General features: G+C 34.1%; 2 protein-coding genes across 3 annotated transcripts in view; one reads left to right on the top strand and one right to left on the bottom strand.

Annotated features, from left to right (window-relative positions):
• Positions 1-611: 611 nt before the first annotated feature.
• LOC115891029 (synaptic vesicular amine transporter) overlaps positions 612-16,931 on the bottom strand; it is a 153,239-nt gene continuing 136,919 nt past the window's right edge. For both annotated transcript variants that reach the window (XM_030911431.1, XM_030911424.1), the window contains exons 9-10: positions 8,861-8,994; positions 612-1,981 (exon numbers count right to left, since the gene is read on the bottom strand). In XM_030911431.1, the coding sequence (XP_030767291.1) occupies positions 1,913-1,981; positions 8,861-8,994 (203 nt within the window). In that variant the 3' untranslated portion in view covers positions 612-1,912. The remainder of the gene's footprint in view (positions 1,982-8,860; positions 8,995-16,931) is intronic.
• LOC115891043 lies at positions 3,126-6,288 on the top strand. Its single transcript, XM_030911444.1, has 2 exons — positions 3,126-3,229; positions 5,054-6,288. Exons 1-2 carry the CDS (start codon positions 3,143-3,145, stop codon positions 6,074-6,076), a joined length of 1,110 nt encoding a protein of 369 aa, XP_030767304.1. The 5' UTR covers positions 3,126-3,142; the 3' UTR covers positions 6,077-6,288.

Genomic DNA, 16,931 nt, shown 5'->3' with positions numbered 1-16,931 from the left:
CCGTCTAAGATACTGGTTTTTGTCAAAGCCCTGAGACTGTATGAGTTATAACTCGAGAAAGGGGAACACACAGCAGATCTGTAAAAAATCTGTAAGGTCGCTGTGATTAACCTAGGGTTGGCAACTTTGAAAATTAAAAATAGAAGACGCGAGTGTAAAAAAACGGGACAAGCGAGAAAATGTTCAAATCTCGCTTAAATGTCAAGAATTTATCCAAAAGTTATGTAAACGTTATACAGATAATGGTCTTTTTTACCTTCTTAATGCATCTACCAATATTTCTTGTATACATAAGTAAATATTTCTTTTGAAGGAGTGGAGCTAGCAAAAGACATGCTGTTGCCAGATTAATTTATTGTTCTAAGAGCAATTTTATTACGCACTGTTGCGATAGACGATCGATCATTTTTTAGATTTTGAGTTTGGTGGGTAAAAAGAGGACTTTTTCTATACGCGAGAGAAAAGAAGACGGTTGGCCAACCCTAGATTAACATTCTACCTTCTACCGATATTTATATTGTGGATTAACACGTTTTATATGAACGAGGTATTATTTAATACAAACTGTAAAATAAGAAATAAAGTAACAAAAAAAACTACAGAACTTGGAGTTTTATAGGTTTATTTTAATATTATATCATAGTTATGTCAAACATCAAACATTAATGTATATTCTATAGTACTTAGCCATTTTTTCTACATTTTGATTAATAAGATAAACTTTGTTATTTATATCAACAAACATGCACTATAACATCAATTTCTAACAAGGTTTTGTTAGTCACTAAGTTAAATATTTTTTAAGCAGCAAAAATCGCGTATTTCTCTACGATTATGCCCTGTATTTCGGACCCTTACCAGCTTAAAATCTTATAAACATCAAATTATACTTGTTGGTCAGGATTTTGTCGTTTATTGTCACTTCACAATAACCTTCTAAGGAGATTTTATGCATCTCTCCCGGTGAAGTTAAAACATTTTATTTGCGGTTGCTCATACAAAAAACTTTAGCAGAAACATTTTTCGTATATAAATATAATAATAAATAGGTTTCGTAAGCTTCTTTTTAATACATTAGGTCCCTTTATTGAATTATTTAGAGTGACGGAGCTGGTTTACGAAAACTCGTAGTTCACACCAATATACATAATATTAACTTTCCCATTTCATAAGTCCATTTTAAGCGAACAAACCGATATATTTGTGAACTGTGTCTTCAAAAACAAATAGCTCCGTTAAGATTCTCATTTCCAGCAATCCCCATAAATAGCAATTTCTTTTTTGATTGGCTCAGCAATTCTCTTTGAATGATTTTGTCTCAGTTTTAGTTGCTAAAATACACTTAATAACCTACACGTAAATAGACATCGATATACACTGTCATATTTATGTCCACTAAATAAATAGGGCAATCATTTTTGGGTATAGATGGAAGCGCATATTCTTAACATATTTTATTCTATTAGTTATTTGACCGAAAAGGTTTAGGGGACTCTTATTGCCTCGCCCTAGACTGTTTAGGTTGGATCTCGTGCAGCCATTCACGTAGATCTCTTACGAGGGCCCCTAAAAATACAATTTAGACATTCTAACAGCGCACTTCCATCAAATATAAATATCAAGAGAGCTTGAACCTTTTTTTGAATAGATAGATAGTTTTCATGACCATAAGATGCTAAATTTACAATATTCGAGACACATATATAATAGATAATTGAACTAAAACACATTTTTTGATCGCGCTGGTTGGATACCTTTCTTTGTACATACTAAATCTTTAATTGATATAATCTTTTAAATGTTGAACTAGAGAATTAAAAATAGACATTTATAAGAATAGATCAACTATTATATTTTTAGTGTATTTCTGTACAACTTCTTTACACTAATATCCTCTTCTCATAAATTCTGTTTATTCATCCTCATCTTCGTTTTGGTATGTGACGTACCTCACTGATGAATTTTCGCCTGTTATCAACGACTGAAAAAAAAACAATAATTTTAAGACGCTTTATACAACTTTTATATTGTCTTTTTTGAGGAAGTAATTTCCAATGATAATTACACTTCTCAGTTTTGTCCTCGTACTACATAAAAGGAATACAAATAGAGTAAGTCTTGTCTTGCTGAAATCCGTGCGACATACAAAAATAAACGTGGCAACGCCGCTCCGCACCGTCCTCGCCGCGACTCGCCCCACCAATGTCATTATAAGTTTTGTCGTCAACGAGGTTCGTGCGTCGAGTGTTTTGTAAAGTGTTTTTTACGTGTTTACGGCGAAATGGGTAGAAACAGGTCCAAAAATGAAATTAAAAAGAGGCTGAAACGGAAGCAGAATCGCCTAAACCAACTTTGGGAGCGTTTAGAGGATGTATCAAGTAAGTATTATCAGTTTTTTCATAACCTAGGTAAAACAGTGCACATGGAAATGGGGGGGAGGCGTGTTTTCAGTAAATTATCACCTCTATACTCTCTGGTTAACCATACTTTAAATAAAGAATTGCACAACTATGTGTGAATTTTAATATTTAACCTAACCTAACTCCTTGACCCAGTGGTCTTGCGAAGTATGGTTGACAGTAATATTTTGTTTGAAGGCCCAGTGGTCAACAAACTTAATAATTATGCGTTTCATTGCAGGCGATGACGCATCATCCTCCGGCAGTGATGATTCTTCCAGTGAAGATAATCACTCTGGTTCCGAAAGGGGAAGGCGGAGCCCAGTGAATCTCCGCTTGAACCCATCGATAGCCCGGCGATAAATGCAGGCAGTAACAAACCAAACACCTCGGACGCAATAATTACCTTATTAGGTATATACAAAAGTTACCCAACAGTTTGGGAAACAATAATAAATGTAATTATTTATTATCATAGGTAAACAACCAAACCTTACCCCACAGTTTGGAGAAAACATTCACGAAGATATTGTAATGCGCTGGAGCGAATTTCTAAGAAAAGGGGTTGAAAAAGATGACAAAAAAGCTTTGATCGACAGTTACCCTATCGTAGGAAACTGTAAAGAATTACTCGCACCTAAACTAAACATGGAAATTGCAACATGTTTAAACGAAAGCTTGAACCGTCCAAATATATATATATATATATATATATATATATACAAGTCCAAATACAAGAACCAATGGAACTACAAAGCGAAGGGTCGGAACACCCAAGGGGTCTCATACAACCAAGCCCGGCAGAAAAAGAAAAGGACCCAATATTAATGGTGAGCATAAAAAATGATCCGCACATGTGTGTCGGCAAGACTAGATCTAGATTACATTATTGAGAAATGCTGACAAGTAACCCTCAAGTTTTAAGTTGGTTAAGGGGAATTAAATTTAACTTCATATCATCCCCCCCTACAAGACATTCCATTAAAGAACCTAAGTTAACACGGTTAGAACATGAAAATTGTAAAAAATTAATTGACAGCATGTTGGAAATGGGCGCCATTTCCGTTGTACAAGTTCAAAAACACAATATGTTTCTTCATATTTTCTAAGACAGAAAACAAACGGTGAGTACCGTTTCATACTTAATTTAAAATCTTTAAACTGTCACTTAGAAGCCCCCCACTTTAAACTTGAGGATTATCGCACTGCCATTAAATTAACATACCCTGGTTGTTTTTTTTACCCTAGTAGACTTAAGGGATGCATATTTTTCAATACAGATAAATGAAAAATATAGGAAATTTTTGCGGTTTTGCTTTCAAAACGAACTATTTCAATTTAATTCCTTACCTTTTGGTGTCTGTTCGGCCCCGTTCATCTTTACAAAGATAATGAAGCCCGTACTTCATTTCCTTAGAACACGTGACATAATCTGCGTTTGTTATTTAGATGATTTTTTCCTCATCAGCCCTACTATGGAGAAAAGCAAAAAAGACATCACCCTAACCCTACAAGTGTTGGCAAATCTTGGTTTTAACGTAAACTACGATAAAAGTCAGTTAAATCCCAATAATACTTGTTGTTTTTTGGGCTTTTTCATAGATTCGAAAAACATGCGTCTTTCGCTACCCTCAGAAAAAAGCCAGCTAATCATATCTTTAATCAATGACGTGTTGTTAATACGTATCTGTTCCATAAAGCTTTTCGCTAAAATAATTGGTCACTTAGTAGCAGCCTGCCCAGCAGTAAGGTACGGACCACTGTATATAAAATCTCTCGAGGGGAAAAGTATAAAGCCCTAAAGAGCGGAAAATCATACAATCATAATATATCCTTATCGCGAGGGGTCAGATCAGACCTTGAGTGGTGGCAGAATTCATAGCATGTTCATATGTTCCAATTTTTCAAGGCAACTACGACATCACTATTTTCACAGACGCTTCAAACAGTGGTTGGGGCGGTAGTTGTAATAACGAGAACATTCACGGTTTTTGGCTACAAGAAGAATCAAAAAATCACATAAACTGGTTAGAATTGGCAGCAGCTTTTCATTGTTTAAAAGCGTTTACCAAGTCTTTTACACATATGAACATACTATTGAAAATAGATAACGTCACTGCCATAGCATTAATTAATAAAATGGGTAGCGTTAGACACAGAAAACTTAACACTATTACCAGACATATCTGGCAATATTGCGAATCAAAAGGCTTATATATTTTTGCAACATACATTAGCTCTAAAAATAATAAACAGGCAGATTCTGAGTCTCGCTGTAAAAATATTGATACGGAATACGAATTAAATAATATTCATTATAAACGCTTATGCCGCATTCATGGAACTCCGCAAATAGACCTTTTTGCCAGTCGAATTAACGCAAAATGCGCAAGGTATAATTCTTGGAAACCGGATCCGGGAGCATCGGGAACTGATAGTTTTACCACATGTTGGTCACAGGATTTCTTTTATGCCTTTCCCCCATTTAGCCTAATATTAAAAATGCTTAATAAAATCATAATGGACAAGGCAGAAGGTCTAGTCGTAGTACCATGGTGGCCCACACAACCTTGGTTCCCCCTGTTTAAGAGATTGGTTGTGGGGAAAATATTATTCTTTAAGCCAAGTAAAACCTTACTTTTATCGCCTTTCAGGAAACCTCACCCCTTATGGCGGACAATTACCCTGGCTGCCGGCCATTTATCAGGGAAGCCTTTGTAAAGAAAGGGTTTCCCGAAGAGGCCATTGCATCCATAGTAGCATCAGTAGCTGACAGTACACTAAAACAATATGACACCTGGTTTAAAAAATGGTGGGGTTTCTGTTGTGACATAAATCACGATAAATGGTCCTACGACCTTACTACCTTTATTAAATTTCTAAGTATACAAGTAGATAACTCTAACTCTTATTCGTCCATTAACGCGTGCAAGTCAGCATTATCCTTTGTACTCCCCATCGACACTCGAGATGAGGGAATAATTAAAAGATACTTAAAAGGCATTTATAACCAAAGGCCACCAAGGCCAAAATACAATACAACCTGGGATCCTCACCCAGTACTGAGTCTGTTAGAAAATATGTTTCCTTTAAGTACTTTATCCTTAGAAAAGTTATCACATAAGTTAGTTACTTTGTTAGCAATTATTACGGCGCATAGAGTACAAACATTCTCAAAAATTAGATTAAGTTATATAAATCAGTTTGATGATAGGATCGAAATACTGATCCCAGATACCGTCAAAACTAGCGGGAAAAATAAATTTCAACCTGTGCTAAAGTTACCATTCTTTAGAGACAAACCAGGGTTGTGTTTAGCATCTACGGTTTTATTTTATCTAAACACAACTAAAAGCCTCCGCGCCGATAATAATGATTATTTAATACTGACACACAGGAAACCTTATCATACGGCCACAAGCCAAACGATAAGTAGATGGATCCGCTCGACTCTAAAATCCGCGGGTGTTGATACAAGCAAATTTTCAGGCCACAGCACTCGGCATGCCTCAACTTCGGCCGCATACCGAGGCGGAGTTAACATTGAGGAAATAAGAAAATATGCAGGATGGACTGAAAAATCAAACGTTTTTAATAAATTTTATAATAAACCAATATCAACACCGGCGGATCTCTTTGCAAAAGGGGTCCTCCAAGGATCCAGTATTACCTGTTAAAATAAGAGTTCCTTACTTTAAGATTTAGTGCGTTCTGTTCCTTGTAATTACGTTATATACCTATATGTTTGTTACAATGTAAACATACAGTTTAATGGTTATATTATTATATTTCGTTACACACCTTTAAAAGGTGCCTTTCCTATAAATATATACAAATTACTTAAGTATATATTATACAAAGCTTATAGGGAATAAAGCTATTTTCTAGAGATCGTCTTTTCATTCTCTAAACAGCTACTCTATTTGTATTCCTTTTATGTAGTACGAGGACAAAACTGAGAAGTGTAATTAACAGATCAAATGACTTACCTGTAGGAAATTTGATCCTAATTACACGATCAGTTTTGTCCGAAGTACTACATAACCCACGCCATCTTATAAAATAATAACAGTGATAATTAATATTATGTATGAACCACATCACAACTATACCTAGAGCCTTGGTCACTCCCACCCCTCACAAGCCGATCTCTTATCAAAACTTATAATGACATTGGTGGGGCGAGTCGCGGCGAGGACGGTGCGGAGCGGCGTTGCCACGTTTATTTTTGTATGTCGCACGGATTTCAGCAAGACAAGACTTATTCTATTTGTATTCCTTTTATGTAGTACTTCGGACAAAACTGATCGTGTAATTAGGATCAAATTTCCTACAGGTAAGTCATTTGATCTGTTAATCATAATTTAAAATTATTTCTAATAAGAAACTGTAGCGTTGTACATTTTCTTCATTACAGTTGGGGGTTGGAACTTTTGGTGTTGCAACAGCAAAAGACTTTTACGTTTGCATTGGACGCGCGGACGCATTGAATCCGTTTGCCTAATACGTAAGCATGTATCAGCTTCTCAAGTAAGGCAATCTCACACTTATCCACTCAGAAACGCGTACCCCACGCTCAGAGTTAGTTATAAGTTCAATATTATACAACTCGAAAAAAATGCACAATCACCTGCCATTTGAAATCAAATCCATAACATAATTTTCTTCATTTCGCAAAGCATTGGAATCTTATTTACTAGACAAGGCTTTCTACGCCGTAAATGACTTATATTTTGATAATCGAATTTGATCTTGTAAACACTGGTCTAATATTTGCTATTACTATATTTACTATAAACTTTCAAAATATTTTTGACTCTTATTTTTATTTTTTTTTTATTCTTTGACATTGTAAACATTTATAAATGTTTATTTTAAACAATAAGACTGACATTGTAATTGGTGTACTTGCTTTGTATTCTCTTTTGTTTGTTTGTTTGTTTTTACTTTACCTTTGTCTACAAATTGTAAAATTTTTTGACAATAAAGGCATTTATTGTATTTTATTTGAGTGGCAATGGCGGGGAATGCAACAACAAAACTGACTAAGATAGGGAAGGTTTGGTTTGGACAACACACGGAAAACTAAACTGCGCATTGCGAACTCCCTTATTTTGCCCATAGCTATATATGCCTCTGAAACCTGGACACTAAACGAAAGTGATAAACAAAGAATAAACCCCTTGGAGATGTGGCTATATCGACTGCTGCGAATACCTTACTTACTTACTTACTTACTCGTGCAAGGGGTATTGAAGCGATACATATGCCCAGCCGAGTGCCCAGCTTACCGTTAAGTCAACCTCACCTTTACGTGGTGCACCTCCCACGAATATAATTTACGGCTTACCGAATAAAGATTTTCATTATTGAAGAACTAAAAATTGAGACACGTCTGGTCACAAAATTAAATCAGTCAATCCTGCGATAATTTGGCCATATTGCCAGGAGTGGCACCTCAATGGAGGTGCCACTGATGGTGGTGGAGGGGAAGGTAGAGGGAAGGCGATCACGTGGGAGATCACCTAAGAGGTGGGTGGGCCAAGTCAAAAGTACCAGAGTGGGCCACAGCCTGCCTGAAGCAGTATGCCCACATATGGAGCAGTGTCGAACAACTTGGTCTGAGGAAGTGAGGGGAATCAATACATGATAGTGACATCATGTGAGGAAGTGAGGGGAATCAATACATGATATCACTATACTCTCAAGTAGGGTGAAGGACTGAAAAAAGAGTGTTTTATTTTGACATTTTCTGATTTTCTTACAGTGGCAGTGGCGATTCTTTTGACACTTTTTTGAAGAGATGAATCTGCCACAGAGGTATAGACATTTTTTAGACACTTGCGTTAATTTCTTAACTTTTAAAGTTATCAAAAAGTATTTTGGTGTAAATGTTATTTTATATTTAAGCATCAAAGTGTATTTTTACATATACAAGGTGTCAAAAAAATAATGTACCATTTTTAGAGGGTCATTCTACAGATAAAAATGAAATAAAAAGCTCCTATGAAAATATGCCATAAAATGCTTCCTCAGGAAGTTACAGCCCTGGAAAAGTATTTGCAGCCCCTACAGCCCTCACTTGAAACATCTTGAAATTTTTTAGATCATATCTGCTAACTACGTAAATCTGCTACTGCGTAACTACATTCTTAATTGTTTTAATTCACACCATTCAAATTCTTAAAAATTTCATGTGATAGATTTTCTTACATCTCATGGTTTCGCTAATACTACAATCATCGGGCATCGTAACCTTTATAAACGCATATATCTTGAAAACCGTTCATCGTTTTGAACTAAATGAAGAGCACTTTCGCTAGATTCGCCAGGGAGGTCTATCTTTGTTATAAAAACTATTAATATTATTTGTGGAAATTGTTTTTCGAATTAGACATTAAATTTTCATATAAATTTAAGAATACCTCATAATTAATTATTTAGGCAATTAATATTGTTACCTTTTTCTCTTCTTTGGTGGGTGGACTTTTCAGACTGTACAACAGCGGAGCATAAATAAAATCGAGGATGGCTATTCCAAACAGCATCCATTCGAATCCAATATTTTTAATAAGCGTTCCACTCAGTGCCGGACCTGAAACCAGAATGATTATTATAAATTTACAGTATATTCATTATTTATACAATAAAATTCAACCACAAGTAAAAGATATGTAATCGCTTGTATTTCAAACTGTCATACCGAAAAGTCTCATGGGTATTTCGCTAGTCGCACTGTAAGATAGTCTATTAAATAAAAAAGGCTGTACTTAAACTGCCGTTAAACGGTAGCTTACTAAAATGCCGTTAATAGGTATGACGTCGTAGATGTGACGCACTTGACGGCTTTATGAAATTTAGGAATTTTATAAGGACTAACCAACGCTATCCACCCCACCAAATAAACATCTTAACCAACGCAACTAACCTCGACACTGATAAAAAAAAAATTAAAAAACAAATATAAATTAGTAAAAACCAACCAACCCCACCAAATAACCAATGAATTAACACCCTCCAAATAACCACGCTAACCAACCCGCCAAATAACTAAACCAATCCAACCAAACAGAGTGAAACCAATGGAATAAGATCACACTATAAGCAAAAAAAAATATAAAAAAGTCTTGGTCAGCGTGAGATTTGAACCCCGGACCATTCGCTCACGAACTGATAGCCTCAGCCACGGAGCCACAGGTGCTCTTGCAATATGCTTATGGCTAGGCATTACTTTCCGCCGACATGAACGACGTCACAATATCTATTAACGGCATTTAGTAGGCTACTGTTTAACGGCTGTTTAAATACATCGAATAAAAAAAAATATATATTATTTAGTATACAGGATGGTCCGAACTGTATTTCGGAAACTTCGGCAGCATATTCTGTAGATAAAAATAAGTAAAAAAGTTCGTATAAATGTATGTCTTAAGATGCTTTGTTTGGGAGATACAGGGTGTAAAACTTTTATTTTATTTCGATTTTTTTCAAAAAATTTCTTAAGTAACGTCAATATTTGTATGAAAATTGGTGCCTGGGAGTTTTGTTTTGGTTTAGTTGCATGACATGAGAAATCGTATTTTGATGTTAATATGATTCTTACTTGTAGAGGGCGTCACCTACATATTTTAACTGGTTTAAAGAGTAATAACTTCTCATCCGTACCTGTATAAAACTACTGAGTTAAAAAATATACAATGACGACGTTTTTTACGCAAAAAAGGTCTCTTAGTAACAATCGCTATTAGTAATGGTTCTTGAGATATTTGGAATCTAAATTATCAATACCTGTCATCATTGACATAAATTAAATATGTTGACAAAATAGTTCTTAGACTGAAATCATAAATTTGAAATATTTTTGGGACAAATTTTGGCCCAACAGTTGAACTTTTAAAGTGCAACAGTAACTGTTTTATCCTTATTTTTTTGAAGAAAAATTTATGATTAATTTAAAAGAAAATAAAAGTTCCTAAATTTATCATTTCAGTCAAATAACTATTTAACATGTTTATTTTTGTCAATAATGCCATGTATTGACTACTACCATTTTAAATATCTTGAGAACGGCTGCTCGTAGAGATTTTTACCAAGACTGTATGCCAAGAATGTATATAGGTTCGTTCCAACCGGACCGAGAACCGATCCTGGGACGGTAATTTCTAGTCGCCCACTTATTGTTTGAAAAGTTTGATCGTTTATCAAGATTAACAAATGAATTGACTGATAGGAAATTACCGTTCTAGGACGGTTCTCTCGTCCGGTTGGAACAAACATTATTTTTTCACTCAGTAGTTTTATGCAGGTACGGACGAAAAGTTATTACTTTTCAGATCAGTTAAAATATGTAAGTAGAGCCTTTTAGAAGTAGTAGTCATATTGACATCAAAATCAAATTTGTTATAACAAAAAACTCCCAGAGACCAATTTTCATCCATATATTGACGTTTCTTCAGAAATTATCTGAAAAAAATCGAAATAAAAATGAAATTTCTACACCCTGTATCTCCGAAACTATAAGCATTTTAGGACCTACATTTATACGAACTTTTTTACTTATTTTTATCTGCAGAATATGCTGCCGAAGTTTCCGGAATCCGAAGTTAGGACCACCCTGTATATTTTGAAATATTTTTGAAGCTTTTATAACCATTTCAAAATTAATCTAAATATTTTTATGCAACTAATTAGAAAAATATAAAATTTGGGTATGTCCAGATCTAGATACGGTTGTACAAATTATCTGTCTATTGATTTTGTTCTAGATTTCTAACGGAAGTAAGCGGAAATAAAATATTGTTTATAAAAGTTTATAACTCTTTTTTGTCAAACTAACTATCACGACAAAATATTCCAAATGAAAAATGCGGTTTAGTGCATTATTGTAAAAGTAAACTTGAAATATGCGCACGGTCCAGAAATTATTTAGATTATTTTATAATGCTACCAATATTTTACAAAAAGTTGGCGTTAAATTATATGTAATTAAAATAAAAAAGGACCTGAAAGTTTGTTTATTTAAATTAGCAAATAATTATTCAAATGGTGCAAAGTAAGACATGAGGTAAAAGTAATTTCGAATACGAATAATTATTGAATACTTACTGCAGTACGCGGCAATTACTGTATATCGTGATTTAGGAATTTGATATAAATATAGTAACAGCACGCGTAATTTTACTCAAATCAATGAGAGTAAAATAAAAAAAAGTCGTAATTGTGTTTGACCGATTAAATGGTAAATCTAAAAAATACTCATAATATTGCATTAATTTGCATAAAATGTTACACTAATCTGTTATTATTATTAATGATTTCTTTAATTATTAGGAATATTATTATATTTCTGATATCACTAGAATTCAGAAAGTAATTAATCGTAATCCAAAATTGAATTTAATAACGATATGAAAGCATACGATTCTGTGGCATAACTAGGTAGAGATTAGATTAGATTCTTAGAGGTGGCTTTCGGCCTGGTCCACTGCGACCTTCTCAGATCTATTATGGTCCTCTTCTGATCCTTAGATTACATTCTCCAGTCCTATCCTTTTCACAAAGTTTAGCAGCTTGGAGACTGAACCCTCCATGTAGCTCCTTGGCAATGGCCTATCATTGCCTATTACCGGGAACCGCACATTTGCCAGGCTGTCACACCGACATAAAATGTGTTCTGACGTTTCTTCTTCAGATTGGCAGAACCTACACATAGCTTCGTCTGTCAATCCCATCAGTTTTAGATGCCTATTTAGCTTACAATGCCCTGTTATTAGACCTACTACAGCTTTGACTGTCTTTCTGTCCTTGCTTATCTCTTAGACTTGCTATCAAGTCTACCGTGAATTTTGGTGAATGTTCTACAATGAACCTTTTCGCCTGTCTTTGCCCTGGTGAGTTTCTCCACCGCATAACTAGGTAAGTGTCATAGTGTAAAATATGGACCCCTATCTAAACTGATCGATTTTGTTTTTTTTTCTGTGAATAAGATGCCACATTTAAGCGTGTTAGTTTCTGTTAAAATTGTAACTTTATTCATTGAGGGTTGCAGACAAGAAGATAATATACTACTACTACATCCATCAAACAACTTTTTCTCGTATAGCAAAACAGGAGACTGGAGAATACAAAAAGCAATCTGGTCAAGGGCGTAAAAGATGTACAACGTCAAGGGATGATCAATATTTGAGAATACAGTCTTTGCGAAATCAATCAGCCAGTTTATTCAGACAGCCAAGTTAACGTATGTATCAAAACAGTAATAAGAAGATTGAAAGAGTCTTTAAATCCGAAACATTCTGCTAGAATCCCTAGGCTTCTTCCACGTTACAAAATCAGACGGTTATAATTTGCAAGTGTCTATGCTAATTGCAATGAGCATCAATGGAGAAAAATACTTTTTACAGATGAAACTAGAATACAATAATTGTGGAAGCCAGATGGACGTGGCCGAGTCTATAGAAGATCTAGCGAAAGGTTCGCAGAAAGTAATCTTAAACAAACCTTTAATTTTGTGGCGGTTCCCTTATGCTTTGGGAAGGTATTAGTTGGGAGAGTCGTACGGAGCTTGTTAAGTTAATTTAAGAATGAATGGTACATAGTCAATATCCTTGAAGATCATGTTTTGCCTTATGCTGGCTTTAATGGGTACGATGGCTTTGTGCTAATTCGTGACATTGCCTGCGCCCATGCCGCAAGAACATTGAGTCGATATTTCGAGGATGTTGGAATTGAGGCACTAGATTGGTCACCAATGAGTCCTGATACTAGTTCCATAGAACATCTATACAATATACGAGGACGAAATCCAGTTCCTAACTCAATTGTAGAACTAAGAATTGCTGCAAAAGAAGAATGGAATAGAATTCCGCAAGAAAGCTTTCAAGATCTTCTGCGCTGAGCTAGAGGAGGAAACACTTAATACTAAATAACTATTATCTTGTCTTAAAATATTGTTCTATTATCGTTATTGTTATTATTTCTAATTCTATCTTATAACCAAAATCGGACTGTTATTCATTCCTCTACGAATCTATTATTTCTTCCTAAATTAGAATTTATGTCATAATTTTTTGTTAATTCAGTTCATTTGTAATTCCATATTCGTAGTCCATATTTGTAGTTTTATTCCTGAATAGATACTAGAATTTTATGATAAAATTGAATAGGTATAGAACAAGCTCTTTCGGAATTACAAGCATGCTTTAAAATACACAAAATTTTCTTATTGTAAACTTGTGAAGGTCAATTATTCCTGAAGGGTAACAAAGAAGACACTGCAAACTATATCTTTATATCCAGATTTACTATAACATATACCGGGTGCGTTTCAAAAGTGGTTCACCCCTCTAACTTTTTTATTTTTTCAGATAAATAAACGAGATTTGGTATGTTAGTATATGACATAAATTAGGATTGATTGGTGTATTCAATTGTTTTTGGTCACTTCCGGTTTCACCGGAAATGACTACAACTTTTGATTTTTAAATGGCACCCTCGGTATTTTTTTAGTTTATTCGATAGAAAATGACATTCTGAATAGAATGACATATCATATGTCAACTTTTGACATTCTCGCTTAATAAAAAATTGTATTTTAAAATTCAATCTAGGGTACCATGGCTATGTTAAAAACACTAATTCTTCCTCAAGGAGCCTTAGAAAAATAGATTCGATCATCTAACGTTTTTAGTGTCTTGTCCTGGCCAGTTAGAAAATGCACTAATCGTATTTTCAACCATACCTCAGTTTTTTCTAATGGAACGAGGGTGGCTCATTAGCATATTTGGAAAAAGCATTTTTGTTCGAATAATTTGATACCACCTCGGATACCACACACAATGCCAAGTGTCAAATTTTCGTTACGAACCGCAAGTTTTAATTTCAAATAAACCATATGCAAAAATGTCAAAAGTTGACATATGATATGTCATTCTATTCAGAGTGACATTTTCTGTCGAATAAAGTAAAAAAATACCGGGGGTGCCATTTAAAAATCAAAAGTAGTCATTTCCGGTGGAACCGGAAGTGACCGAAAACAGTTGAATACGTCAACCGATCCTAATTTATGTTATATACTAACATACCAAATCTCGTTTTTTTAACTAAAAAAATAAAAAAGTTATAGCGATGAGACACCTTTGAGACGCACCCGGTATATTTAATAAGATTATTACGAAGCTATTTAAATTTAAGAACATTTTTGAGGGCGCCGCTTTAAGGTCTTTATTATTTTGCTTATCATTGCTATCTGGTGTTTATATTCATTGGTAAGACTGCAGGATATCTTGTCCATTTAGCGATGTAGTGTATCGTATGATCGAATAAAAACGGCGTCAACGATGGCTATGAAATGAAGATCGCTGTCACTTTATATGTAAAATTATATGGGAAATGTCATCGATTGTCATTTCTAAGCCAATTGGACGCCGTTTTTTTCGATCATACGGTACAACATAACGCAACTATTTTATGAACGTCTAACGACCGAATAATCGAAATCATGCAGAAGTCTTTAAAATTGTAAACAATAAACCTACTAAACACATCGGTGTGCAATCAGAACTGCATAAGTCTTGTGTTTTTAATATTGCGAGGGGTCAAATTCGAGTTCAAACCGATAATATACAGGGGAGCATTTTGCATCACCTGAAAGCTGGCAGGATATAAGTATCTAAGATTTCTTTTTTAATCAATTTCCTATGCAGGATACAAGTGAGGTTAAAGATACACGCCGAGTCAAGTTCAAGTTCAGCGAAGATATGAAAATAACACATTTTGCCACTGCCCGAAGTATGTTTGCTGTTTCAGTTATTGTATAATATTTCGGTTTTCATCTTCATGTGAATGGAGTTTCAACTCCATTCACCTTATTTGTTTAGTAAAGCCTTGTTTATATATTCTTACAAGGGTAAAAGTTATTACATTAGAAGAGTTAGAAGTGAGTTTCTAATTTTTTCTTTCCTGAGTTAAAAAATGTGTGTATTGGTTGTTAAGTTTGATGCATTTTTTGTTACTATTCTCTTTTAATTATTTATCTACATGCATATCTGGGTATCTCTATTTAAAAATGTATCTCGAGCTAATAATACCTTAATAATATACCGGGTATTTCTCAAAAGTTGCTCACATCATTTTTTCAGATAAACAAACGAGATTTGGTGTGTTAGTAAATAACATAATACAATAAATATAATGCACTACTTAATGAAAATGCCAGGTGTTTATCACAAGTAGCCCCCATAACTTTTTTTTATTTTTTTTCAGATAAATAAACGAGATTTAGTATGTTAGTATTATACAGAAATCAGGATTGAATGGTGTATTCACTTGTCGGTCAATTCCAATTTCACCGGAAATGGCCACGACTTTTGATTTTTAAATGACACTCTCGGTATTTTTTACTCCATTTTATAGAAAATGATATTCTAAATAGAATAACATATCATATGTCAACTTTTGACATTTTCAATTAAAAAATATAGCATCTTAAATTTCAATTTAGAGTGCCATGGCCATAAATGTAGCGACAATTTGATTAGAAATACCAAGTATGTGGTACCAAATTATTCGTAAAAGTGTCTTTTCAAAACAGCATATGAGCCACCCAAGTTCTATTTGAAAAAATTGAGTTATGATTAAAAAACCGATTTTTAATCTTTTAACCGGCCAAGATAAGACACGAAAAATATTAGATCAAATCTATTTTACCAAGGCTCCAAAGCTTCATTAAAAATTAATGTTTACAAAAAAAACACAGCTTTAGCATTCTAGATTGAAATTTAAAATACGATTTTTAAGCGAGTATGTTAAAACTTGACATATGATGTGTCATTCTATTCGAGAGATTTTCTATCAAATAAAGTAAAAAATACCGATGGTGCTATTATCCATTTAAAAATCAAAAGTTATAGTAATTTTCGGTGAAACATAAAGTGACCGAAAACATTTATTCATTATTGCATACGTCAATTATTCCCGATTTCTGTTATATACTAACATACTAAATCTCGTTTATTTATCTGAAAAAATAAAACAAAGTTATAGGGGTGAGCCACTTTTGATAAACACCCGGTATTTTCATTAGTTAGTGTATTATATTTATTGTAATATTGCTGTAGTAATTAATTCTCTAGTATGATAATTTCTGTATAACAATTATTACAATCGCCATAAATTCGTTTTCACAGGTTAAGTGGTTTTCATTTCAATAATTTAGTCTTCAATATATTAGAGTTATTGTATCTTAATGAACCCGCGATGACGGAGTTATATGCAGACAGACAATTTTGGGGACAGTATAGCAGATGAAAGGAGAGATCGAACTAGTTCAGCAGCCAAGAGCAGGAAACATTACGTCTCTTGATCTATGATAATATCGCAGTCGCGCCGAGTCATACCACCATTCGACCAAATCCGAACAAAAAAATAGTGAACTCATTTTAAGCGTAGATGTATACAGACCGATATTATGCAACTATAGTCTTGGACATTTTTATAAAGCTGCAAATTAGCAATAAATAAAAGAGTGAAATA

This window comes from Sitophilus oryzae, unplaced genomic scaffold (genome assembly GCF_002938485.1).
Source record: "Sitophilus oryzae breed Bouriz unplaced genomic scaffold, Soryzae_2.0 scaffold_1179_pilon_pilon, whole genome shotgun sequence".
NCBI classification, from domain to species: domain Eukaryota; kingdom Metazoa; phylum Arthropoda; class Insecta; order Coleoptera; family Curculionidae; genus Sitophilus; species Sitophilus oryzae.
The sequence above is the reverse complement of the archived record's forward strand: the minus strand, read 5'-3'. Positions and strand labels throughout refer to the sequence as shown.